This window comes from Mastigoproctus giganteus, chromosome 7 (assembly GCF_048544385.1).
Source record: "Mastigoproctus giganteus isolate SK-2022 chromosome 7, ASM4854438v1, whole genome shotgun sequence".
In the NCBI taxonomy this organism is placed as follows: domain Eukaryota; kingdom Metazoa; phylum Arthropoda; class Arachnida; order Uropygi; family Thelyphonidae; genus Mastigoproctus; species Mastigoproctus giganteus.
In genome coordinates, this window is record NC_143581.1 from 125,488,594 (window position 1) to 125,516,563 (window position 27,970).

The 27,970-nt window shown below is 38.0% G+C and overlaps 1 protein-coding gene across 1 annotated transcript in view; it reads right to left on the bottom strand.

Annotated features, from left to right (window-relative positions):
- The window catches only part of unc80 (unc80, NALCN channel complex subunit), a 1,843,891-nt gene that overhangs the window by 317,598 nt on the left and 1,498,323 nt on the right, over positions 1-27,970 (bottom strand). Inside the window, exon 56 of the mRNA XM_090378420.1 lies at positions 6,240-6,363. Coding sequence (XP_090234546.1) covers positions 6,240-6,363 — 124 coding nt within the window. The remainder of the gene's footprint in view (positions 1-6,239; positions 6,364-27,970) is intronic.

Below are 27,970 nucleotides of genomic sequence, written 5' to 3' on the forward strand. Positions count from 1 at the left end.
GGCATTGGAGGCAAATTGCTGCTATGGATAAATGGGTGGTTGAGGGTGAGAAGACAGAGAGTGATAATCAATGGACACTGCTCATCGTGGACTGATGTTATTAGTGGAGTCCCTCAGGGTTCGGAATTGGGTCCATTATTGTTCTCTGTATTTATAAATGATATTGATGATGGTATATCAAACTTAATGTCCAAGTTTGCAGACGATACGAAGGTTGGCAGGGTTGTCAAGGACACTACTGACACTATGCTACTGCAACAGGATCTGGAAAGGTTGAGCAGATGGGCTGAGAGGTGGCAAATGAAGTTAAACATTGACAAATGTAAAGTACTACATATGGGAAACAGCAACCCCAGAGCAATGTATTAACTCTGGGGTACTACACTAACAGTGGTAGAGAATGAAAAGGACCTGGGGGTGGTTGTGCAGGCAGATATGAAGTTCTCTGAGCAGTGCAGACGGGCGCAAGAGTAACTCATGGTGTATTGTCAATGATATATAGGAATTTTTCTAGCAGGGATAAGGAGGTGATTATTCCCTTGTATAAGGCAATGGTCAGACCACACCTAGAGTACTGTATACAGGCGTGGAGGCCTCATTTCAAGAAGGATGTAGAGCTGCTGGAACGAGTACAGAGAAGGTCAACAAGAGTAGTGAATGGAACAAAGGGGTGCTCTTACGAAGAAAGGCTTAAGTTTTGCAAATTACAGTGTCTGGAGACTAGGCACCAGTGAGGTGATCTAATAGTGGTGTATAAAGCCTTGAATGGTTTGAGCATGCTCAATGCTGATGGGATTCTTCCTCAAGCTCAGAATAATCACCTGAGAGGGCATAAATTCAAATTGAGGAAAGACAGATGTAGGATAGACGTGCGGAAATTTGCCTTTAGCCAGCGGGTGGTTGGTTGGTGGAACAGACTTCCATCCCTTGTTGTGGAAGTTGATAGTCTAAATAAGTTTAAGGCTCAATTGGACAGGTATTTCGAACGAACAGAGGGGTGAAGCGGAAGTGGTTATTTTTTTTTATTTATTTATTTTTTTTTTTATTTTATTTATTTATTTATTTTATTTTATTTATTTATTTTTAGGCTGATGCTGCATAAGCTTTCTTTCTTGTATCAAATGCCTCTACTAATTCTAATGCTAATTGATAAAGGGATGTTTGAGTGGGAGAAGCCAGAGAGTGGTAATCAATGGACACTGCTCATTGTGGACTAATGTTATTAGTGGAGTCCCTCAGGGTTTAGTATTGGGTCCATTGTTGTTTTCTTTATTTATAAATGATATTGATAATGGTATATCTAGCTTAATTCCAAGTTTTCAGACGATACGAAGGTTTGGCAGGGTTGGTAAGGACACTAATGACAGTACGCTGCTGCAACAAAATCTAGAAAAGTTGAGCAGATGAGCTGAGAGGTGGCAAATGAAGCTTAACATTGACAAATGTAAAGTACTACATATGGGAAGCTGCAACCCCAGAGTGACGTATCAACTTAGTGGTACTACACTTACAGTGGCAGAGAATGAAAAGGACATGGGGGTAATTGTGCAGGCAAATATGAAGTTTTCTGACAGTGCAGACAGTCTGCAAGATTAGCTCATAGTGTCTGGTCAATGATATACAGGAATTTTTCTAGCAGGGATAAGGAGGTGATTATCCCCTTATATAAGGCAATAGTCAGGGCACACCTTGAGTACTGTATACAGGTCTGGAGGCCTCATTTTAAAGAAGGATGTAGAGCTGTTGGAACGAGTACAGAGAAGGACAACAAGATGTGAATGGAACAAAGTTTTGCTCTTATGAAGAAAGGCTTATATTTTGCAAATTACAGGTAGTCATCGACTTACGACCATGTTAGGTTCCGACCGACCGGTCGTAAAGCGATCTGGATGTAATTCGGACCAGTTTAGGTAAATCAGACACTGTGAAAAATATGAAAAAGATATCAAATACTGTATAAAACCTAAGAAATATTTTTTCTTAAAGATCTAAACAAAACATACGTAGAAAATAGATTAGAAATATTTTACTGACTACTCGTGCTTGGGTGCGAGTCATCAATGCCGCCATTTGATGTAGTGGGAGTTGTTTTTCTCGTAATCATGTTGATTTTTGTCTCAATTATTTGTTTCCTTTTCTGCTCGTAAATTTCATGGTATGGCCGAAAAGCATCTTGTACGATTCGTTCAATCCCTGCAAATCATTCGATGTTTGGGTCCATTTCCTCAAAATGTGTAAGAAGTTTATTTAGTAGAGAAAAACCTTCAGATAACCCTCTAGTGGTGAATTTTATTTCTGGTTCTTCCTCATCTATATTTTTCTCTTCTTCCATTCTTACTTCTTCCAAAGCGATAAGGTCTTCATTCGTAGGTTCTCCAGATTCTTGCTCTAGCAGCTCCACAACATCTTCCACTTCAATCTCTAAAGAAAGTCCATTTGCTAGTGTTACAATATGTTCCGTAACCATTTCAAGTTCATGTTCACTATCAATTCATCAATAGTATTAACAAAACGCTGGACACAGTTTTTCCAGATTCCATTTATGCATTTCTTTGTCACAGCTTCCCATGCGGCCGCAATATTTTTGATGCATTTATAAATATTGTACTGTTTCCAAAACTTTTGCAAAGATAGTTCTGGGTCGGCTTCTGTTGCGGCTATAGCTTGGGTGAAAGTAGTTCGAAGATAGTGCACTTTAAATGTGGAAATCGCCCCTTGGTCCATAGGCTGAATGAGTGGGGTTGTATTTGGCGGCAAATAAACAACTTTTACATCTGGATGGAGGTAGTCTAGGTGAGGTGGATGGCCAGGTGCATTATCTAAGATTAATACAATTTGGAAAGGAATTCCTTTCTCGAAGCAATATTCACGAACTTGAGGTACAAAACAATTTAGAAACCAGTCTTCAAACAATGTTTGAGTCATCCATGCTTTTCAGTTTGAACACAAGTATACAGACGGAGTGTGCTTGTTTACATTCTTGAATGCATGGGGATTTTCAGAATGATAAATTAAAAAAGGCTTCAGTTTAAAACCTGCGATGTTCCTGCCAAGGAGCAAAGTCAGCCTATCTTTAAGTGCCTTAAAACCAGGCATGCTTTTGGCTTCTTGGTGAATGTAAGCGCGTTCTGGCATCCTTTTCCACAACAATCCAATCTCATCCACATTGAAAAGCTGCTCTGGTTGATACCCTTCTTCCATAATTATTTCATCCAGACTTTTGACAAACCCTTGAGCTCCTTCCCCATCCACACTTACTGATTCTCCAGTGACTCGAACCCTATGAAGGTTGAATCTTTTGAACCATCCTGTACTTGCTATAAATGTCTGAGTGTAATCTTTTCTGGCACATTTCTTCAGCATCTGAAAGAGACTTCTAACCTTCCACTGCACTGTAAGAAGGCTTAAGGGTGTTTGCTTCTGTATCTTATCTTCCATCCAAAGAAACAATTTTTCCATTTCATGGATGGGCCCTGTACGTTGTTTCGTTATCACTGTTGCTTGCATGAGTGCCAAACCTTTAATAACTTCACGAATCCTTTCTTTGTCTGTCAAAATCGTTGACACTGTAGAATGAAATAACTTAAAATCATGTGCGATCGCATTCACCTTCTTTCCTTCTTCATGCTGCTTGATCATTTTCAATTTTTTGTCTAAATCAATGGCCTTTCTTTCTTTCTTGACAGGTCTAGGAGTAGACAAAGGCACTTTCCTCTTGGTTGACATGTTTAGGGGTTTTAAAAAAAATGCTAATTTTAACACAAATATAACTGAACCAAAAATAGTGAACGTAATGTATACAAACAGAGATCGAGACGCATGAATCATGGCATTCATACATCGGTAAGATGTTTTGTTCAGCTGTGATGGCAAAGCTGACTAAATGGATTAAGACTAGCTTATTCGTGCCAAATGCACATTACTGGGCAGTGGGCTGATACTACATGCACAAACATTCCCATTAGGCTTCGGGAACAACACGGATAGGGCGTGAGTGTAATAGAAAAATTTGAGGGCACTGCATTAAGAGAGGGTTGACGTGCGTATAGCATTCTTCCTAGCAACAATTTTGTATATATATGCTCAGTTCAGACTGAAATGCGGTGCGAGATGCAGTAGCAGTCGTAAGTCGATCAGTCGTAAAGCGCATAGGTCGTAAGTCGACGACTACCTGTACAGTGTCTGGAGACTAGGCACCTGCGAGGTGATCTGACTGAGGTGCATAAAGCCTTGAATGATTTGAGCATGCTCAATGCTGATGGAATTCTTCCTCTTGCTCAGAATAATCATTTGAGAGGGCATAATTCAAATTGAGAAAAGACAGATGTAGGATGGATGTGCGGAAGTTTGCCTTTAGCCAGCAGGTGGTTGGTTAGTGGAACAGACTTCCGTCCTTTGTTGTTTTTGTGGAAGTTGATAGCCTAAATAAATTTAAGGCTGAGCTGGACAGGTACTTGGAACAAATGGAGGGGTGAAATGGGAGCATGTTTTTTTTTTTTTTTTGGCTGATGCTGCATAAGCTTGCTTTCTTGCATCATATGCCTCTACTAATGCTAATGCTAAGGACAATTACAGAATACATATGTAGATGTTTGTCTTTAGTCAGTGAATAAATGATTCTTGGAATAAACTTCCAGTTGGGGTTGTGGAGTTAGGAAAATTTGGAATAAATTTAAAGATGGACTCATTGTTAGAAGAGAAGGCAAAATGAAATGGGTAATTTTTTTTTACACTATTAATATTTTTTCAGTTGATTTTATTTAACGCAGTAATTAATTTGTTAAGCCTGGCCAATGATTTTGTACCACTAGGCAATGATTAAAACAAATCTTAAAAATGTATGGTTTTAAAATGTACAGGTCGACTGTCACTAATCCTGCAGCATTGGAAACTGTGGGGTGCCGGATTAGTGAGTTTGCCGGATTACCGGTGGTTAGATTTGGTGGTTAGCACAAAGTTTACCTACCAGCTAACCACCTCATCCTACCTTTAACATGTTGACTGCCAAGCAAAAAATTCCCCAGGGGCCAAAAAATATTTAGCAAATAATTTGCTTAGTAATTCTAAAATAAATATTGTAATGTCAATGTTTTCATCGTTTTTTCGCTTAAAATATAAAAAAAAAAAAAACAGTCTTTTTTTTTGTGTCGTATATATGTGGCCGATGTGGCCCAGTAGTTTACTTCATTTCTTGAGAAACCATGTCAGCCACATATGTGCGATGCTATTATGGCATACATATGTGCGATGCTATTATGGCATACATATGAAGGTCGTTTGTGATTAGTTTATTGCGAGCACTGCAATAAAACAAACTGCGATAAAATAAATTCTCAAATGTCGCAATAAGTTTGTGAGTATAGTTAGAGATTTTGTGAAAACAAGTTCATTAGCAGGCTGTATTATCCATCTTATTGTGTTGTGTTGTGTTTTTCAGCAAGTTTGTTGTAAAAAAAAAAAAAAAAAAAAAATTAAAAGGAATGGCTAAAAGAAAATGACTAAAAATAAGGGGAACTGAGAGCAACTGCTGAAATTTACAACTAAGCAGAGTTAACCTTCTCACAGACACACCGCTGTCGAGTTTTTTCAGAAGTTAAACTTTATCTGTTATGGACAATGTACGGTGTTTGCACTTTACACCATGAGAGGCACTTCCTTTATGCACTGGAACCATGGTGGGGCTAAATGTGAGCAGGTTATAATAATAAATGCAGAAAAACAAGTTCACGCCAACAGCAGATGCTACAACCCACAGAGTAGTAACTTCTCTGTGCTGCAACCAACACCACCAAAACAGTAGCAGGTCGGTGCGCTGAACCAGGAAATTTGAAATTACGTTCGCGGAAATTATGTCCGAATTAACGGTAGCCGGATTAGCGATGGTCGACCTGTACTATATTATAAATAACATAACAATAACATATCAATCCATGTACAATTATAAACAGTTATTAATAGTAATTTAAAATATTATATACTGACATTTAGGCACCTCTGTAGCCAGGTGGGAAGGAGCAGCAGTGTGTAGCACACGCTTTTTGATTAGACCGGGGTTCGAGCCTGTCACCACCAAATACGGAGGATGCGGAAAGGTCAGGGAATGACCACCGCATATCCCGGAGCAATATGGCCTTAGTTGCTAATGCTCCTAAAAACAAATAACAACAATAACAACAACAACTGACATTATTGATAGTGTTATAAATGATACAATAATGTGATAATAATCACTCACTTACCTCTTATTCCGCTGCTAATCCTAATACACATTGGCAGAATAAGATTCATCAAACATATCTCTACCTTTTCAGGAGAACTAAATAGAGAACTTCCTCCAAGCATACTTTCTAAAGACTGTGACTCCTGAAATGTTAATTTTAAATTGCCAGTTTTAAAATTTAAAAAACAGCAGTGATAAAATTGGAAAATGTGATTATTTTGTATCTGATAAGAGCAATTTTGTTTCCTCTTAACTGCTTATCAGTGGTTTTTGTTTTTTGTTTCCCTCACTTGTTCATCAAATCATTTCATGTAAAATTTTACAGAAATTTAATAAGCACGTGTAAAGAAATTTGTTTTCAAATACATATAAATCACTAAAACATGGCATGCATTCATTTGACAGTTCTGTAAGTTGAAATTCATTTGTATAAATGTGGAGTTTGTCCCTTCTTCCCCATACAAGGCTATTGATTCATTTTACATGGTATATTTTAATCAAATCATGAAATTTAGAAAATTTAAAAACTAATTTTTTGTTGTAGTAACGAATAGTAACGAATGGGCCTGGTGTACTGGGGTTCATGGTTGAGAGAACAAATATAGATTATAACCCAGTTTAATGTAAAATATACTAATAAGTAACAGGCAGTAGCTTTAGAGACTAACGAGTCTCTTTATCAACTGAAATTCAAATACAAATACAACGGATAAGTGCAATGAGCTGAGTGAGGCACGTTATTCATGTGTTATTGTTGTTGCACGGACGTGCACTGTTTTTACTCCACTGATCATCTAGCATTAAAACGGTTGTCTCTAGGATGGGGTGTAGACGTATGCCTTTGTGGCAATTTATTGCCTTTGGATTGTTTGATATGTTAAGTGACTCTAGTTTGGATTGTTTTGGATTTGATATGTTAAGCGACTCTAGCCATAGGCGAAAGTGTCATGAGTGGTCTAGTATTTCAAAGTCACATTTGGGATCAAGATCGTGGTTGGTGGCCCAAAAATGTTCCGTGACTGCAGACTGGTCAGTTTCGGCAAGCCGGATTGCTCTGTCATGTTCCGTAAGGCGATCTTGGAGACGTCTTGATGTTTCTCCTATGTAGCAGCTGTCACAGTCTCTACAGGTGATGCAATATACTACATTGCTGCGTAAGAGCAATGTAGTATATTGCCAACAGCGCAAATTCATAAACTTAAGCATAGAAGCTAATTCCTTAAAGGTGAGCACACGTTCAAGTGATGCAACTTCCTTCATCTTGAACCTAAGCAGGAAACAACTATCCATTGAAAAGCTGAAAGTCTTATCCAACGGCATGAAATTCGCTGTCATACCATCTAAACCTCCATTCACACAGCTCGCTATGGGTATAGAAGCCAGTATTACCAACCTTCCCGAAGAAACTGCCAATGAGATCCGTTTCAGGACTGCCGCAATCCTCCGCAGCAATCGGAAAATTTACTCAAACCTTAACCATCATCAACATGCCGCCCTATCATCTATAAGAAAAGACAACTCCATCGTCGTACTTCCTGCTGATAAAGGGCACTGGACCATTGGATCTAGTAGTAGGGCCCTGGCCCTACTACTAGACCCAAATGTATATGAACCTCTATCTGATCCACCCATTAAGGTCTTGAAACGTCTAGAGACACATGTCAATATACTCGTCCACACATGGTTTAAAGATAAGAAGATCTCGACTACAACTCAGCGTCTTCTACGTGCTACTGGCTGCCAACTACCGCAATTCTATGGATTGCCAAAGATCCACAAACTGGGTATTCCCCTCAGACCAATAGTGTTGTGCTGCAGTGCCCCAACTGCTGCACAACACTATTGGACAGTATGAACTGTCCAAGCATATCGCGCATCTCCTCTCACCTCTTGTAGGAAATACCTCACGCACCGTTAAAAATAGCAGTGAATTCATCCACCTCATTAAGGACCTTTCAATCCCTGACAACACCGTCATGGCATCATTTGATGTGATTTCTTTATTCACTTCAATTCCCGTCCAACAGGCCATGCACTGCGCCAGAAGGATCCTCGAGAACGACTAAAGCCTCCAATCCAGCACATCACTATCCACTAATGACATCTGTACTGCCCTCAACCTATGCTTATCAAGCAGCATCTTCACTTTTGAGGAACTAACAGGGGCACCCATAGCAGTGCCATGTACCAACAGGTACATGGCACTGATATGGGTGCCCCTGTTAGTTCCGTAGTAGCCAACACCGCCATGGAAGATCTGGAGGAGCAGATACACTTGAACCCCCCTGCACCTATTACAACATGGTGCAGATAAGTTGAGGATATTTTTACTGCAATACCATGTGGCTTTGAAACAGCACTACTGGAATACCTCAACTCCCTATCTAATTTCATCAAGTTTACTATAGAGCTAGAGGTCAACAATGCGCTCCCGTTCCTGGATGTCTTAGTGCATCGCGTAGGCCCACACTAGAGACTTCAGTATACTGCAAACCTATGTGGTGCGGACAATTCACTAACTACAGATCCAGCCACACACCAAGTCATCTCAATAGCACTGCCCGCACCCTATTCTCCAGGGCTTGGAGCCATTCCAGCACTGATGCAATTAGGCGTAACGAGATCTCCTGTGTGAGGGCGGACCTAACCAAATGTGGTTATCCATCCCATGTGCTAAGCAGGTGCCTATTACAGGCACAAGAATTCACATCCCACCCAAGATCACCGAACCAAGACGGTATACCGTCCGCCTACATTCCCTATTATCCAGGCGTGTCAGGACAGATCTCGAAGATTCTTAGAAATTACATCATCAAATGCGTGCAGTTACCCTGCAGGAACCTACGTTCACTTTTCTCCAGTGTGAAGACCCCTGTCACATCTCTCTTATGCAGCAATGTAGTATATCGCATCACCTGTAGAGACTGTGACAGCTGCTACATAGGAGAAACATCAAGACGTCTCCAAGATCGCCTTACGGAACATGACAGAGCAATCCGGTTTGCCGAAACTGACCAGTCTGCAGTCACGGAACATTTTTGGGCCACCAACCACGATCTTGATCCCAAACGTGACTTTGAAATACTAGACCACTCATGACACTTTCGCCTATGGCTAGAGTCACTTAACATATCAAACAATCCAAAGGCAATAAATCGCCACAAAGGCATACGTCTACACCCCATCCTAGAGACAACCGTTTTAATGCTAGATGATCAGTGGAGTAAAAACAGTGCACGTCCGTGCAACAACAATAACACATGAATAACGTGCCTCACTCAGCTCATTGCACTTATCCATTGTATTTGTATTTGAATTTCAGTTGATAAAGAGACTCGTTAGTCTCAAAAGCTACTGCCTGTTAGTTATTAGTATATTTTACATTAAACTAGGTTATAATCTATATTTGTTCTCTTAATTTTTTGTTTATAAATGTTTGGCATCTTCTTAGGCCTTTGGTCAAACCTGCTGCTCTAACAACTCATAATGGCCAATGTCAAGCGCAGTGAGCTCTAAATGCAAAATAGTTCCTGTAAGAATTAGAAGCTCACCTATTACATGGAAATTTTTGATCATTGGCCCAAGTGAATCACGCATGAAATTTAGAAATAATCATGATAGAAATCTCTAACTTTTGTTCTTAAATCTTGGGCCACTTGGTGATTGGTTGAAGTTTGACCAATGGCCAAGCATGACAACTTTTAGACTCATATATCACATGAAATTTACCTATGGCCCAAGTATATATAACTGCTTAGATGAATAAAAGTTAAAAGTAATACACAATATCCCTTTTGACTTACTGGTTAAAAATGGTGAAAAATCTGAGTGCTCTGTGCCATTTTGCTATTATTCTTATATGGAGAAATAAGCTCTTGGACCATTGGTTAAAAGTTATTATGCAGTGTGCCACCAGATTTTAATGAGCAAGCCTGGCTGTAACTAAAGGAGAAATGCATGCCATCATTCTCATTTAGTCACAAGATAAGGGATAACTCACTGGAACATTGGTAGGCATCTCCTTTGGTATTTGGCATCATGGACCACCCGCTCAGTGATGTTATAGTCAAAATAATCTAATCATTTGACTGAATTATGTTATCTTTATGGTCAGTCACTGTGATCTTACTTAGTGTTCTGTTGCTGTTTGGCAGTTAGTTACTTTGCATGCATTCATTTCTCTATTATGGAGTGCAACAATTACAGTTGTGCTCAAAAAAATTGCATCACCTAATTTTTTAGGTTGTTTATCCTTATACTGGAAACTAATCTTTTAGAAATAGCTGAAAGAACATAAGAAGTAATAATACCCATATGAAACTATTAACTGCAAAAAAAAAAAAAAAATTACTTTTATGCCTTATGGATAAATATACAATGAAATAAGTACTTTTCTCCAAAATTACAGCATGTTACTTACGGTTCACATTATATCAAATATTCTATGAAAGCAGTGATTTTTTTCGTTACTTTGCTCATACTAGGATGGCAGGTAGCTATACAACCAAAAAACACAGCCAAATTCATACTAATTTTGTTGGCCCACCCCTTGCTCTGATGACTGCTGTACATCATTGTTGCATCAACTGCATAAGGCTCTGAATGTATATTGTAGTTTTAAATGTTTTCCACCAACCTTATGTAGAAATAAAACACGATGAAAACGAAAACTGGAATCTTGATAACTATGTATTTATAATAACTTATATTTGACTGTATTTACAATAAATTATATTTAACTTTACAACTAAAATATATAAAATATACATTAAAATATACTGGGTTAAGAACAATAAAAACAAATACATTACAATATACAAAATTAAAAGCGATAAAACCTTAGCTTTCGAAGGCTCCTGCCTTCTTCTTCAGTGGTATTTTTCTTTGTTCTGTGGTGCATCATTAAATACCAGCAGATTCACAGTACTCATCACGTGTTTCATTCCCACGTGTTCCGTTCTCTTGTGTTATGGAACTGGAAGTGGCTCGGGAGTGGGTCATATGAAACCGTTCATCCCTTCTGAGGATAGTAGCCTCGAAGAGGGGATGGATCCGCATTCCTCTATCTCTATTAATGTTCACTGTGGAACAGATCTGCAAACTCTGGAGCCACTTGCAGTCCTAGAACTTATGCGCCCGACTGCAAGTGGCTTGAGAGTTTGCGGATCTGTTCCACAGTGAACATTAATAAAGACAGAGGAACATGGATCCATCTCCTCTTCGAGGCTACTATCCTCAGAAGGGATGAACGGTTTCATATGACCCACTACCGAGCCACTTCTGGTTCCATAACACAAGAGAACAGAACACGTAGGAATGAAACACGTGATGAGTACCGTGAACCTGCTAGTATGTAATGATGCACCGCAGAACAAAGAAGAAGGCAGGAGCCTTCGAAAGCTATGGTTTTATCGCTTTTAATTTAGTATATTTTAATGTATTTTATGGTTTTATTGCTCTTAACCCAGTATATTTTAATGTATATTTTATATATATATTTTATATATTTTAGTTGTAAAGTTAAATATAATTTATTGTAAATACAGTCAAATATAATTTATTATAAATACATAGTTATCAAAATTCCAGTTTTCGTTTTCGTTGTGTTTTATTTCTACATAAGGTTGGTGGAAAACATTTAAAACTACAATATGAACATATCCAACCTCAGAGGCCTGTTTGAAAAATCTGAATGTATTCCTGGGAAATCTCATGGTACCAAACATGGATTAATATATTCTGTAACTCTCTAAGTGGCGTGAGGGCTGGACTGTTCCCAGGCCATGTTATTGTGCAAACTGATTTATCCTTCAACCATTTTTGCACCTGTGGACAGTAAAAACAGAAAAATAAATTATATTTATTTAAGCAAGGGTGCAATGATTCATAAATTTAAACCTTTTGCTAATTTTATGAAGTAGTATTTACAGTTTTGGCTCTATGACATAGAGCAGAGTTGTCCTGAAAAAGGCAACATCCCCATCACGATCTCTAATTGTTGGAAATAATTCTGTCTCAAGAACACCTCAGCATTCATTGTACCCTTCACAAATTCAAGATGACCAATTCCTCTATGTGAAATACAGCCCCATATTATTTGAGATGCAGAATGTTTCACTGGGGAGACAATACAGTTAGGACGAAATTTTTCTTGTTTTCTTCGTCTAACAGTCTTCTGGCTGTCCAAACAATGCAAGTTGAATTTTGATTCATCAGAGAAAATAACACATTTCCACTATCCTCAGACATCCACATTTTGTCCAGTTTAGATGCTGGGGTTTCATTTTTTGCATCAAAGGTGTTTTTTTTTTTCTTGAGTGATGTGTTACTAATCTCAATGACATATATGTATTGTAGCAGTACTTGCCTTTATTTCTGTATCTTCCTATGCTGTTTTGAGATATGTCAATGAGGATCTTCTGTTTCAGACAGACAGACCAGAAATCTGTCCTGTGCCACAGAATATATTTGTAGATGTCCACTTCCTTCCTTTCTTACTGTTTAGCCTACTAGTTTCTGATAACTTTTGTAATAAATGTGTTACTATTGATTGATTACAGTGAATCCTTTTAGCTATTTCACGCATACAATGAAATCTCTGCATTCAACACAGCAGTAACACTTTTCTATGTGGTGTTAATTTTGAAAACATAGTAATTGCAATAACACAGAATACTGGGCTTGTAGCATATGCACTGTATTTATACTGCCTCTAGGGTGATGATATCATGAATGGCACATGATATCATCTAAGAGAGCTTGCTAGAGGTGGATGATGCATAGCGTAATGCTATTACAAAGCATATATGATATATTGTCAAATTTCACAGAAATTCAGTGGTAGAATTTTTTTGAGCACCACTGTATGCAGATTATGTGCCATGTTTTTTTTTTTTTTTAATTAAGAAAATTAATTACTGCTCCTAGTAAATTTACAATGCATTTAATAATAATAATAAAAAAAAGTGCTACTAATTTCCTTAATTCCTAGTGCTTTGAAATTTTAATCAGTGGCAAAAAGAGATATATTGAATAGGATGCTGATGTGAATAGAACTGAGCAAATATTGTTAAATTCACAGTGTGTGTGTGTGCATAGGCAAACACACATTATAGACTCGGATGCTGATGTGCCATAAAACCACTAAAAAAACAAATAAACTAAGCACATGCAAACTTCATCATGCCAGACTGCAAAAAATATTGTATGTGGGCTTTGAATTTCCTATATTTTAGTAGATCAATTTTAATATTAATATTTGAATTTTAATATTTTAGTAAATCAATTTCACTAATCTTGTTATTTCATATTTAGTTATAAAAATGTGTGAAAGTGGGCAGTAGCAGTCAAGGTTTGGATTCAAGAAAACTGCAGTGGAAAAATGCATGAGTAATGAAGTTGCTGATGCTGCTGCTGCTGCCAACTGTTGACAGAGAAGGGCCCAGAATGAATTCCTCAATTTTTATGTATATCCTATTGCACCATGGTCAAAATTTGGCTCTGATTTTTTAATAAAAAAAATTATGGTTTCAATTAATTAAATGCAATTTTAATTTAAAAAAACTTATTTTTCATTGTCAAGTTTTCTTATTTTCTAATTTTTCATTAACAAGTTGCAATTGTAGCTGTTCATTTTCCACTGTTTGCATTTAACCTAAAATTCTATTTATTTCAGCAACTTATTGTTTTTTCATAATAATTTTTTGTGATTTTTGTCAGAATTTTTTAAAAATCTTGATTTGATTTTTGACAGTAATTTCACTTTAATATTAAACAATTAGGTTAAAATAAGAGAATATTCATAATTAAAAACACATAAATACAAAATGTTCATTTTTAAAAATAAAAATTTAAATTACACAACAAAACTTGTATATGAAAGAGTTAAAGAACCAAACAAACTAAAGATGTGATGTGCAAATGAAATAGGGAAAAATCAATCCTTTTTTCCATTTCAATTTAAAAAAGGAAAAAGAAAATAATCCACTGTTGTTAAAAAAAAAACCTACACCATTATAAGTTTGCTTCCTTGCATCATTTTGTTAACATTAATTTATTACAATAACTATGAATATGAACTCATTTTTAAGAAAGCAGAAATCTTCACACATGGCAGCATTGTAAGCTTCTGAGGTAGTGAATGAGTACATTTACTGTAATAGTAATAGTGGCAAATGAAGCAAGAAAGCAAGACTATATAGCATCAGCCTAAAAAAAACACTACACACTTTTCCCACCATACCCTCAATAATTTTTCTACTTCTTCCTTGAATTTATTCAAACATTTATCCACAACAACAAATGGAAGCCTATTTCGAACATTGCATCTGCGGATCAATCAGTGTACTAGTTCGTGTATTTGTCTAATCTGGATTTGTCTAATGTTCGAAATGCAGTGATTCCCTGACCATTATTGGCCTTGTGGTCCTCTGTTGAGATGGGGCATAACGGTCAGTCTTTCATTTTGTTAATGATTTTATTTGGTCCAATATTGTGGTTGGCTTTTGTTTCATTTTTAAGTGATATTTTCATTGTCAAGTTTTCTTATTTTCTAATTCAGTAAAGGATTCAGTAAAGGATGCCAATTTGGGGGCATCATTAAATTATTTTCAATTGCATTCTAAATTATATTTGTTATGTAATATTGAAACTTTTGGCTTGTTCTAAATTATTTTAGGAGTGTTTCCTCCTGCAATACCCTTTCTCCCCCCCCCCCCTTTATGTTATCTTATGATATATAGTTTATTTTATTTTTGCTCATTTGATTTGCCATGCTACTGGCATTGAATTAATTATTTTATTTTATGTATTTTAAGCAATATGTGGCATTAATCCTACCCTGATGCTTGCTATTCTTATTTTTTAAATTTAATTTTCACAATTTTCTTTCCTTTTTTTTTTTTTTTTTATGAAAACCCCAAACATGAGAGGTATTAGAACCTATATTACTTAGTACCGTGCTTATGTTGGAGGTGGAGAAGATATTTGTTGACATTAGACTTGAAATTCTGTAGACTGTAATTTTCAGGAAAGACATAGGAAGCTAGGTTGTTCCACAAAACAGCAGTTGAATGAATAAAGGAGGAAGATGAAAAGTTGATTCTATGAGTTTGAAGTTGGACAGTAAATGGATAATGGCTGGTGGTGGCACGTGTTCGGACTGTTTTGAAAGAGAGAGCAGGAATTATAGAAGTCAATTCAGAAGAAACAGTGCCAATGGAAGTATCTGTAGAAAAGGCATGCAGCAGTATGTCTATGAGACAGCGAGTTGAGCGACTCTGTTAGAGATGAGTCATTAATTAACCTAACTGCCCTCTTCTGAATGGAATCTAGAAGCCTGAGAGAGGTTTTGGGGGGCACCACCCCAGATGTGGGAACAATATTCCATGGTAGGCCGGATTTGCAATTTGTACAGAGTGAGCAGCTGTTTGGAAGAAAAGTAACACTAAAAGCGAGAGAGAAAATCAAGTTTTTTAGATGCAGAGGAAACAATATTTGTAATGTGCTTGTGCCAAGGGAGATTAGAAGTCAGGGTAATCCCCAAAAGAGATATATCAACTTGCCTAGAAATTGGAGTGTCACCAAAGAATAAGCATAGGAGCACAAGAATCCTTTCTGCGAGATATAAGACAAGACTGATTTTTAGAAGGTTTGAAATCACCTAAGTTGTCTTTGCCCCACTGGAGAATTACCTGGAGATCAGCATTTAAGGAATTGGTAGTGGATATTCGAGAGGTTGAAGCTGAGCGAGCAGGGCAAGGTTTCTCGAAATGGAAAGTGGAATGCAATGTGCTATCATCGGCAAAACTATGGATAGGATTTCCAGTCAATGGAAGAAGGTCATTAATACACAAAAGGAAAAGAGTGGGGGAAAGAACTGAACCTTGTGGGACACCAGCATTGGTGGAGAAGTCAAGCCATCTACCATCACCCTCAGTGAGCGATCAGAGAGAAAACTGGATAACCAATTACTAAAAACAGTTGGCAAACCATAAGATGGAAACTTGTTCAGAAGACCTTTATGCCAAACACGATCGAAAGCCTTTGAGATGTCAAGAGCAACTGCTTCTGTTTCACCAAACTTTTCCATTGAATTTGTCCATAAATGGGTAACATAAGCCAGAATATCACCAGTGGATCAACACTGACGGAATCCATACTGGAGATTGTTGATCAGTTGGAAGGTTTCTAGATATTTTAAGAGTTGGCAGTTAATTGATTTCTCCATTATTTTAGAAAGAGTAGAAGTAATTGCAATGGGACGATAATTGGATGGGAAGGATTTGTCACTCTTTTTAGGAATTGGCTGAATATGAGCAAATTTCCAAGCAGAAGGAAAAACACCTTTGGAATAAGAAAGTGAAAAAAGGCAGCAAAGAACAGGAGTAAGTTCAGGAGCACAGGTTTTGAGAACAAGTGAAGAAATACCATCAGGACCTGGAGCTTTCTTAGCATCAAGATTTGTCAAATCCTTCTGACATCTTTTTGACGGAAGACCACAGGAGGCATTGAATGGAGCATGGAGGGAATTGTGGGAGGTGTTTTATCAAGATCATTATCTTGATAAAACACCTCCAATCCCATTTTTCTTCCAATTCATTAATACATGATTTGGAAGAAAAATGGGATCCTAGCATCAGGTTTATCCTTGGCTGAACTGACAACAGAACCATCTGGTTTTGATAGAGTTGGGAGCAGAGATGAGCAAAACTTGCGGACAATAGCTTTGGTAAGAGACCAGAATGCTCAGCTTCCATTAGGGCAAGAAACAAGTTTTCTACTCTTCGCCTGTTCAAAATCTACTTTGGACTGATTAATAACTGCTTTACAATTATTGTGAGTTTTGTTGTAGGCAGAAAATGAAACTGAAGTATTGGAAATAAGCCAATTATGATATGCAACATTCTTCTCCTGAATGACCTTAGCTCATTTATTGGAAAACCACGGTTGAGATAAAGGACGAGATTTTAAAGTTGCGTGTGGGATAAAGGATTCCATTCGTACAAGAATAATTTCACTGACACGATCTGAGCAAACGTTGACATCAGAAGTTTGAAACAGTAGTCCGACCAAGGAAAAGAAATCTCGCAGATCATCCCATTTTGCATTCTTGTAATGCCAAAACAACACGAGGTTGGGAATAGCCATGAGATAAAGGCTCCATTGGAGAAGAGAAAATCACCAAGTTTTCTTAATATTATAATTAGTCAATTTATATTATATATATATATATATATATATATATATAAACAGGATACACAGAATAAGAATGCACATGGACAATATACATTATTTAATTAAAAAATACAGAACCATATATATAAAAAATTACAAAATAACAAAACAGACAAAAAATTTACTGAACTAAATAACTACAGAAATACATAAACAAAAAATACAAAATCATATACAAAAAAAATTACTAAACAGACAGAAAAAGTAAATACAAAAATCATATTATTCATACACATTGACATATAAAAAAATTATATACATATATATATATATATATACATACACTGAGTGATCGTTGAATTAATACCACCTACCTAAGGCACCTCCGTACCCAGGTGGGAAGGAGCCACAGTGCGCAACACATGCTTCTTGATTAGACCGGGGTTCGAGCCCGTCACCACCAAATACGGAGGATGCGGAAAGGTCAGGGAATGACCACCGCATATCCCGGAGCAATATGGCCTTAGTTGATAATGCTCCTAAAAACCAAATAACAAACAAACCACCTACCTAATACTTCGTAAGTCCTTCTTTTGCCCTCAGTACAGCAGCTATCCAACGTGGCATTGATTCAACAAGATGTTGGAAGCGTTCGGGAGTTATGGCCAGCCAAGCTGCGTGTAATGCGGCTAGCAATGCAATGTATGGAGGTGATTGGTGTATCCAGATGCCTGATATGCCTTTCCATAGTGTCCCAATGGGATTGATATCGGTGGAGTTCAGAGGCCAATCAATATGCTGGAAGTCAGAACTGTGTTCCTCAAACCATTCCTGTACATCAAGCACCCGATGGCTAGGCCCATTGTCATCTTGGAAGACACCATTGCCATTCAGGAAAAAGTGTAACATAACACATCAAGTGCCCAATGGCTAAGCCCATTGTCATCTTGGAAGACACCATTGCCATTCAGGAAAAAGTGTAACATAGCAGGGTGTACACAGTCAGCAAGCATTTCACGATAGCGGAGATCACTGATACACTGTTCCAAACACATGCACCAAGGGTCCAAGTTCCTGCCAGTGAAACATGCCCCACACCATCAACCACCTCCACTGGCCTGCACTTTTCATACCATGCATGATGGATGAAGAGTCTCATGTTGTTGATGCCAAATCCATACACGACCATCCACGGTGTGGAGTAAATAACATGACTCATCCAACCAGCACACCTTCTTCCAGTCTTCTAACGTCCAACTTGCATGCTCTTTGCACCAGGCAAGTTTTTACGCTGATGAATCTTGGTTAGGAGAGGATGCCGTAGGGGTCATTTGCTGGAATAGCCCATATGTGTGAGCATGCCAGATATTGTTCCAGGTTGGCTCATGTTGTATTGGGTAATCAACTCTTCAACAGTGCTGCACCTGTTTACCTGTATGAGTTGTCGGACCCGGCACACACCTCTAACATCAATTTTTCGCTGACCTTTGCAGCTTTGCCGTCGGGTTGTTGTTTGACCATTTTGACAGCAGTCCTGGTACACTTTAACAATGGTGGCTCTCAAACATCCCACCAGTTCAGTCGTTTGGGAAATCGAGGCACCAGCTTATCGAGCTCCCACAATCTGTCCTTTATTAAAGTCCGATAAATCCTTCCTTTTACCTATCACACTCAGAATTTTACTACCTACTGAATCACTGACACCTTATCTATGCTACGTAGGTTGACTAACTGCACACTCTCGTACCTCACATGGTCAAGGTGGTTGCATTTAGTTTTCATAGGGGTGGTCATACTTCAGTGATCACTCAGTGTATATATACATAAATACAAAATATACACATTGACAATTAAAAGTTGCAAAAAATATAAATATTTTCAAAAATGAATGGGACTAGTGATTGCATGACTTCCAGCTATCTAGAAAAAAATACATGCATATATAAACATATAAAAACACATACTGAGATAAAAATACATAGAAAAATTATAAAAGGAGATACAAACATATTGCACAACATGACCCATTAACATGGGTATCCTTGTGCAATATACAAGAGCATATTACTGTATATATCTTGGAAGGTAGCACCGAAGCACTCCTTGCACATGAAATAATCTAGATAGCTGGCAGTCACGCCATCACTAGTTCTGTTCATTTTTTTAAAAACAGATTTGACCCTTTTTCCAATAATTTTCTGTTATTGGCATGGTAGCCAGTGGCAAGATTTCTAAAGTTGCAGCAGTGATTTACAGTCTCATGAACGTAATTTTTAATTGGTATATTTGGGATTCACGAATATGCCACCCATTCATCAGAAACCACACTGCCCTACCATTAATATCCAGACACCTACCTTTAGACAAAAAAAGAGCTTTTATCGTGTCATTTAATATTTTGTACTGAAACCTTTTGCTTTTAAGCCGGCCTTCAGTCTTCGTGGCATACTCTTAACCAGCTTTTTATAAATGTTAGGTGATATGTTCCTCCACTCTGCCTTTAACGGTAGCCAGGTGGGTAGGAGCAGCAGTGCGTAGCACACGCTTCTTGATTAGACCGGGGTTTGAGTCCGTGCCTACCAAATACGGAGGATGCGGAAAGGTTAGGGAATGACCACCGCATATCCCAGAAGTAATATGGCCTTAGTTGTTAATGCTCCTAAAAACCAACAACAACAACATGTCTGCCTTTAACGCAGCCACAAGTTCAGCCTTGTTCTTTGGGCGATCTCAACGTGCACATAAGCGATGATCCAAAACACCCAAAGATACTCGACAGGGTTCAGATAAGGACTATGGGCTGGCCAATCTAACTTTTCCACTCCCATGTTCTCAAACCACTCTGTTATGATCTGAGCAGTATGGCATGGTGTGTTGTCTTTCTGATACAGGTATGGGACTTCCCCAAAGTTTTGCCATAATGTTGGAAGTGCATAATTGTCCAGGCTGTCCTGGTATTGCAGAGAATTCATGGTTTTGTCAATAATGACTAATGGGCCCAAGCCAAACCATGAAAAGCAGCCCAAATACCATGACACTGCCTCCACCAAACTTCATTGTTGGGAGTATATAATCAGGAAGGAACTGTTCCAATGGCCACACCCAGGAATGGCCATCAGACTGGTAGAGTGTTTGTTTGTTTGTTTGTTATTTGGTTTTTAGGAGCATTAGCAACTAAGGCCATATTGCTCCAGGATATGCGGTGGTCATTCCCTGACCTTTCCGCATCCTCCATATTTGGTGGTGACGGGTTCGAACCCCGGTCTAATCAAGAAGCGTGGGCTACGCACTGCTGCTCCTTCCCACCTGGCCACGGAGGCGCCCTGGTAGAGAGTGTGAACCTCGACTTGTCTGTCCATAGGACTGTTTTCCACTGCTCTACAGTCCAGGATTTGCACTCCTTACATCATGTTAATCGGCATCTAGCATTTGTTGAGATGATCAATGGCTTGTGAACAGCTGCACAACCATTGTAACCCATATCATGGAGTGTCCTTTGTATTGTACTAGTGCTAACATTAGTCCCAATACTCTCAGAGAAGGTTTTGTGACTTGAGACAATGGCAAAATATGATTTGGTGCACAGTTCTTTGTAGAATTCCCTTGTCCTGTTCTGTTAGTTTCCAGGGTTTACCAGGCTATTATTTGGCAGGTTAAGTCACCTTTCCTCTTCCATTTGCGTATGACATCACTAACTTTTGACCTAGGGATCCCCAGAGTGGCTGCATTGTTTGTTAATTCTGAGATGCAGAATTAACAAACAACGTGGAAGTTTGTTAATTCTGTTGAACGTGCCATTTTGCATGCCCACTTTTGTAATTGTCTGTTCAGAGCTCAGTGTGCATATTTATAGCAGGTTCTGTGATGTGTTGTGCATAGAACCTATTTCTCCATCCATGGAGGGGTGTCCAGATATTAATGGTAGGGCAGTGTATAATGGTGCCATCAGCAACTATTTTTTTATTATATGCAGCAGAGTTTCAGAATCTTTCCTATTAACCATGTAGACAAATCCCGCTTTTCAGTTTATGTCATAAGCTCTGAAAACCCATCGCCGTATTTTCAGAAATCTTCCTCTGGACAGGAGAGATTCATCAATCTGCACCACTTCACCAAGACCCCGCCCCCAAGCTGAATTGGCTCAGTTAGTAACTTCCACGAGCATACATTGTAATAATAAAATCTACAACTCTCATAATAACTACTTCAGCACATCAAAAATACAACAGCATTGAAATTAGGCCTTTCAGAACGCCTAAGATGTTTTGCAGGCTGATCATCTCCAAGCAAAGCCAGCTAATTTTGCCTTCACTTGAACCGTACCACAATTTTCATTGCTTATTAAGTGATTAGCTACTTATATATCACAACTGAACCCTACTACTATAAAGAAAAGTGTTGCATTCGTAGGGATTTTTTTTTTTTTTTTTTCAATTCCACTGCACTACTAGTTAAGTATTACGATAATAATTCCAAAACACCAATACAATGGTGGTATGAATAGTAAGTTGTAATTTACAAAATCACTAGCTAAATTTAAAAATAAGCTAACAAGCATCATTAAGGCTATTAAATTATATGTCAAACACAATTTAAATGTTAATTAATCAAAAAGATGATAAAAATTTCCAATAAACTTATCCGTTCAGACGAGCTCAAAATTTTCTTTGACTGTTCACGTTTTATTTTGCTAATATTGTACTTTCAACCATTTGATTATAAAATTAAAGAAACATATAATAATTCCATTACGGTTATCACACTTTATACAAGTAATTATAAAATGGTAGCAGAAAAAAGTGTTGCATTCGTAAGGATTTTTTTTTTTTTTTTTTTTTTAAATGAAAGGTGCTCACTTTCATTTAAACATTTATTACCTACACTATAAGCATTTTAATGGGAGTCATTTAATGCCCAGATTTTTTTATTTCTGTTATTTAACTGGAAAACCATTTTTTAACACACACACACACACACACACACACACACACACACACACACACACACACACACACACACACACTTTGGAGTAACTCAGATTTCTTTCCAAGGTGAATTTTTGCCAGTTTTTCCATTAAAAATTTGGTAGGTCTCTGTTGGACGGGATTAAAATAAGGTACAAAGTAGCAATATCTTGTATGTCATTTCTAATGGCTGCCAGCAAATTAAAATGATGTGGAATTTTCATATTTTCATCCCATGGGGTTAAAAATCCACCATCCACATTAAACCAGCGAGGGTGAGCCATTCCTGGTTCAACCTCAACCAAATAATGTGCTACTTTCTCCATAGAAAAAATATGATGTGTCACTGAGTCAGGAACAATAGGTTGGATAGATTTATAACTTTGAGAAATTTGCAACTTATATATTTAGTAAAACAAAAATTATAAAGAAAAAATAGTTTATTACAGGAATTTTGGGGTCTTTTTTTGTTGCTTTACCCAATCAAATTATCAATGTCAGGTTTGAAATTTTGTTGCTGCGAGAATCACCAGGTTTTTAAGATTATAATCTAGAAGTTGAGACCACTGTTTGGTCTTGATTAATTTCACCAAGAAAAAGGTATATTCACACTCATAAAAATCACGAATATATCACTCCACAAATCAAATTTTTTGAAAATTTAAAAATTTTTGGAAAGTAATGACTTCCAACCTAGATGATATAATCATCTGCTCTAGGCATTCAAGAAGTTTGTCAAGTTTTAAATTACATTTTAATCCAATAAATTCCATTTGCATACTTCCATCCAATAAATAAATTTTCTCTCCAGATATAAAAAATAGATAAATAATGAGGCATTATATTCCTCTCTTAAAAATTCACTAAAATGAGACTTAAATGCTTTTTGAAAAATGTCTATTTTGCTAATATGAAAGTTAAACAATGATCATAATTTTTCATGAACAACCATACTACTTGCTATTTCTAGCTGAGCTACAGAATTTAAGGCTAAATCAAGCTGCAATACACAGCAATTGTTAGTTGACTTGTGACCTTAGAATGTTTAAAGATGGAGGTGACTCAATCATAGAAATCAGTGATCCTGGAGCTCCAACCACTGCTGTGACCACAGAAACCATAAACACTGCTTCTGTAATCATGAGAGAAGATTGTCATATAGCAGTAAGACAAGTAGCAGAGATGTTGAGAAGTAGGAAGCATACATGGTATTCTCCATGATCATTTGCATATGACACATGTTTGTGCATGCTGGGTTCCAAGGCTACTTACACCTGGGCAACAGATTTTGAATGGAGATTTATCAGGAGCTGCAATGGATGGTTAGTGAAGATGGTGAGGTTCTGCACAAGGCGATAATGGTGGCTTCATCATTTCAAGTCAGAAAGTAAGCAATAAAGCTCTATTTGTATATCTATGTTATCGCCAAAAAAAAAAAAAAAAAGTTGTGGCTTCACAACTAATTACAAAAAGAAACAAGGATGGTTTGGTTGCTTTGACACATAAATTCTGGATAGGAGATGGATGCACGGAATGCTCCAGCGGCAATGATTAGCCTGATGGTGGACTGCCAGGTCAAGACGATGCAATTTCTAGCCTGTGTGTATATTTGGGACCTAGAGTCTAATTTAGAATGCACAAGTGCACAACAGAGTTGAAGTGACATGCAATGAGCTGCACCTCCCCTTATTAGAGAACATAGCCTGTAACATGTATAAACCCTTCTTGCACTTTGTTCGAGGTTGACAGATGTGTTGGAGTTGTATCAACTTCTTATCAAATATAAGTCCCAGGATTGTTTCAAGTGATCCCAGGATCATGTATTGCCTGAGCTTTTTAATTCTGCTTCAGGGTGAAGGTTCTGTTTCCACAAAAGTGGATGCAAACGATTTTCTAGCATGAAACCTAAACCCATTAGCCATTGCTAAAGAGTTGACATGGAACATGGCACGCTTCAATCATCTTTCACTGAACTCATGTTGCACGACTGTGAAAAGACGTTTAGGTCATCATCAAAGAGGGCACTGTTTATGGTTGGAGGAAGTTTTTCAGTAATAGAATTAGCTTTTATAGTAGAAAGAATTACACTTAGAACTGATTCTTGAGGAACACTCTACTCTTTGCAAATGAGAGAGAGAGAGAGAGAGAGAGAGAGAGAGAGAGAGAGAGAGAGAGAGAGAGAGACAGACAGAGAGAGAGAGAGACAGAGAGAGAGAGGATCCTAAAAGAAGTGGAATAACTGGTTTGAGCGAATGTTTTTAATAAAACTGGAAATATGTCCCTTAAGACCAAAGTTGGTCTTTTAAAATTATGAATCTTCAAGCCATGTTATGCACCTTTTCTGTATCAAAGAAAATTGACACTGGGTGCTTGTATTTCAGAAAAGCGTCACAAATAGATGTTTCCAGTCAGATTTAGTCGATTGTTGACCTGTTCTTTGGAAGCCACACTATATCTTGGAAAGGAGATCAAGTACCTTCTAAATACCACATAAGTCGAATATTGACCATTCTTTCCAAGATCTTGCAAAGGAGCAGGTTAGAGCAATAGGATGATAATTATTCAGCATTAGCATTAGTAGAGGCATTTGATGCAAGAAAGCAAGCTTATGCAGCATCAGCCAAAAAAAAAAAAAAACATTTAAAAAAAAATAATAAATAAAAAATAACCACTTCCACTTCACCATTCTGTTCGTTCGAAATACCTGTCCAGCTGAGCCTTAAACTTATTTAGGCTATAAACTTACATGACAAGGGATGGAAGTCTGTTCCACCATCCAACCACCCACTGGCTAAAGGGAAATTTCTGCACGTCTATCCTACATCTGTCTTTCCTCAATTTGAATTTATGCCCTCTCAGGTGATTATTCTGAGCAAGAGGCAGAATCCCATCAGCATTGAGCATGCTCAAACCATTCAAGGCTTTATACACCTCTATCAGATCACCTTGCTGGTGCCTAGTCTCTAGACACTGTAATTTCCAAAACTTAAGCCTTTCTTCGTAAGAGCACCCCTTTGTTCCATTCACTAATCTTGTTGCCCTTCTCTGTACCCGTTCCAGCAGCTCTACATTCTTCTTGAAATGAGGCCTCCAGACCTGTATACAGTACTTTAGGTGTGGCCTGACCATTGCCTTATACAAGGGAATATCACCTCCTTATCCCTGCTAGAAAAATTCCTATATATCGTTGACAATACACCATGAGCTACTCTTGCAGCCTATCTGCACTGCTCAGAGAACTTCATATCTGCCTGCACAACCATCCCCAGGTCACTTTCATTCTCTACCACTGTCAGTGTAGTACCACAGAGTTGATATTTTGCTCTGGGGTTGCTGTTTCCCATATATAGTACTTTATATTTGTCAATGTTAAACTTCATTTGCCACCTCTCAGCCCATCTGCTCAACCTTTCCAGATCCTGTTGCAGCAGCATAGTGTCAGTAGTGTCCTTGACAACCCTGCCAACCTTCATATCGTCTGCAAACTTCGACATTAAGCTTGATATACCATCATCAATATCATTTATAAATACAGAAAACAATAATGGACCCAACCTGAGCGACTCTACTGATAACATTAGTCCACGATGAGCAGTGTCCATTGATTACCACACTCTGTCCTCTTCCCCTCAACCACCCCTTTATCCATAGCAGCAATTTGCCTCCAATGCCACACTGCTCCAATTTGTGCAGCAGTCTTCCATGTGCAACAGTATCAAAAGCCTTTCTAAGATCCAAGTATATAATATCAAAGTTATTCCCTGCATCCAGTTCTTTTGTGACTGCATCATAGTATCCAATCAAATTGGTCAGACAAGACCTGCCCCTAACAAAAAAATGCTGCGTCTGAGCTATAACTGAATTCTTGTCTAGATGATCCTGCAGTGCTTCTTTAACCAGTGCCTCCATTAATTTACCTGGAACAGAAGTTAAACTAACAGGTCTATAATTACTTGTGTTAGCCTTTGATCCTCCTTTGTGAATTGGGGTCACATTTGCTCATCTCCAGTCCATGGCTTCCTCCCCTGAGTCCAAGGAAGCTTTCATAATTATGGCTAAGGATTTGCTTACTCCCTTTGCTGCCTCCTTTAATATAACTGGATAGATCCCATCCACCCCAGGTGCCTTTCTTGTGTTTAACTTCAACAGTTTCTCCTCCACTTTACTCTCAAAGATTACAAGATTCTCTAGCTTACTTGCCAGAGTTGAATACACCTGTGGGATTCCCCTCGCTGAATGACTCCTCATGTGTGAATTTCGATGCAAAATATTCATTTAGTTTGTTAGCTACCTGAGCAGGATCATCAACAGTTGACCCATCGATATCAAGTGGACCAATCTGTTCCATCCCCTTCCTTCTAGAGTTTACATAAGTAAAGAACTCTTTGCTGTTTTTCTTTGCATCCCTTGCCAAAGATTTCTCGTAATTTACCTTTGCCTGCCTAATCTCCTTTGTAACTTTGTTACAGATCAACTTGTATCTATCATAGGCTTCTGGGTCACATGTTAATTTGTATGTATCCGATGCATTTTTCTTCTCTGCCATATGTCTCATTAGTTCATCTGACATCCATTTAGGCCTAAACCTTGAACAATATTTCTTAATTGGTATGTAAAGCCTAGTAGCTTCCAAGATAAGTTCTTTGAATGCTTCCCATTTTGAATTTGCTGTTGGTAACATCATCAGTTGGTCCCACTGTATAGAATTTAAATACTGTCTCAGTCCATCGTAGTCGCCTTTACGAAAGCAATAACCCTTCCCTTTACCCCAAATGGTAGTTACCTCTTTGAGTAAATCCCACTTCAGCACACTGTGATCACTGCCACCTAGTGATTCATTTATCTGCAAATTCTTAATGCATGAAGAATCACTACTGATAATCAAATCAAGAGTATTACTCCCACTAGTTGCCTCCCGAACATGCTGAGGTAGAAAACAATCATCCAATAAATCCACAAAAGCCTTGCTAGTGTGTGAGTGACCAACCCACAAATTCCAGTCAATATCTGGGAAATTAAAATCCCCCATTATAAGACTCTCTGATTTACTGGCCCACTCTATTTTCCTGTACAGTTACTTATTATACTCATCAGAGTCATTAGGCCTGTAGCACACTCCTACTCTCAATTTTGATCTCCCAATGCTTATGTCACACCAAACTGACTCGACACTGCACTGTCCAGCGATGTCGACTGGCTTCACTTCCTTGGATGGATTTTATGTATTTCTTAACTAATAGCATAACCCCTCCTCCCTTCCTATTCTGTCTATCCTTTCTGTAGACATTGTACTCCTTGAATTCCAGTCCTACATTCCTTATATCTGTGTGACATGATGTCTCTGAAATACCAACAATATCTGCCTTTGATGTTTTGAGCAATATCTCAAATTCATCAAATTTATTTACTAAACTCCTAGCATTGGTGTACACGCAAGCATACATGCACCTGTTCTTTTTCTTAGCTACCCTAACACAACCCATGTGTTTACTTATACCCCAATGATTCTCAGCAGTCTCAGAAATATAATGCATCTTATTTTCCAGGCTTCTGCTCATTCCAATAGAAGTAGTGCAAGAATCACTTTCACCTCTGCCAGTGGCTACTGTTA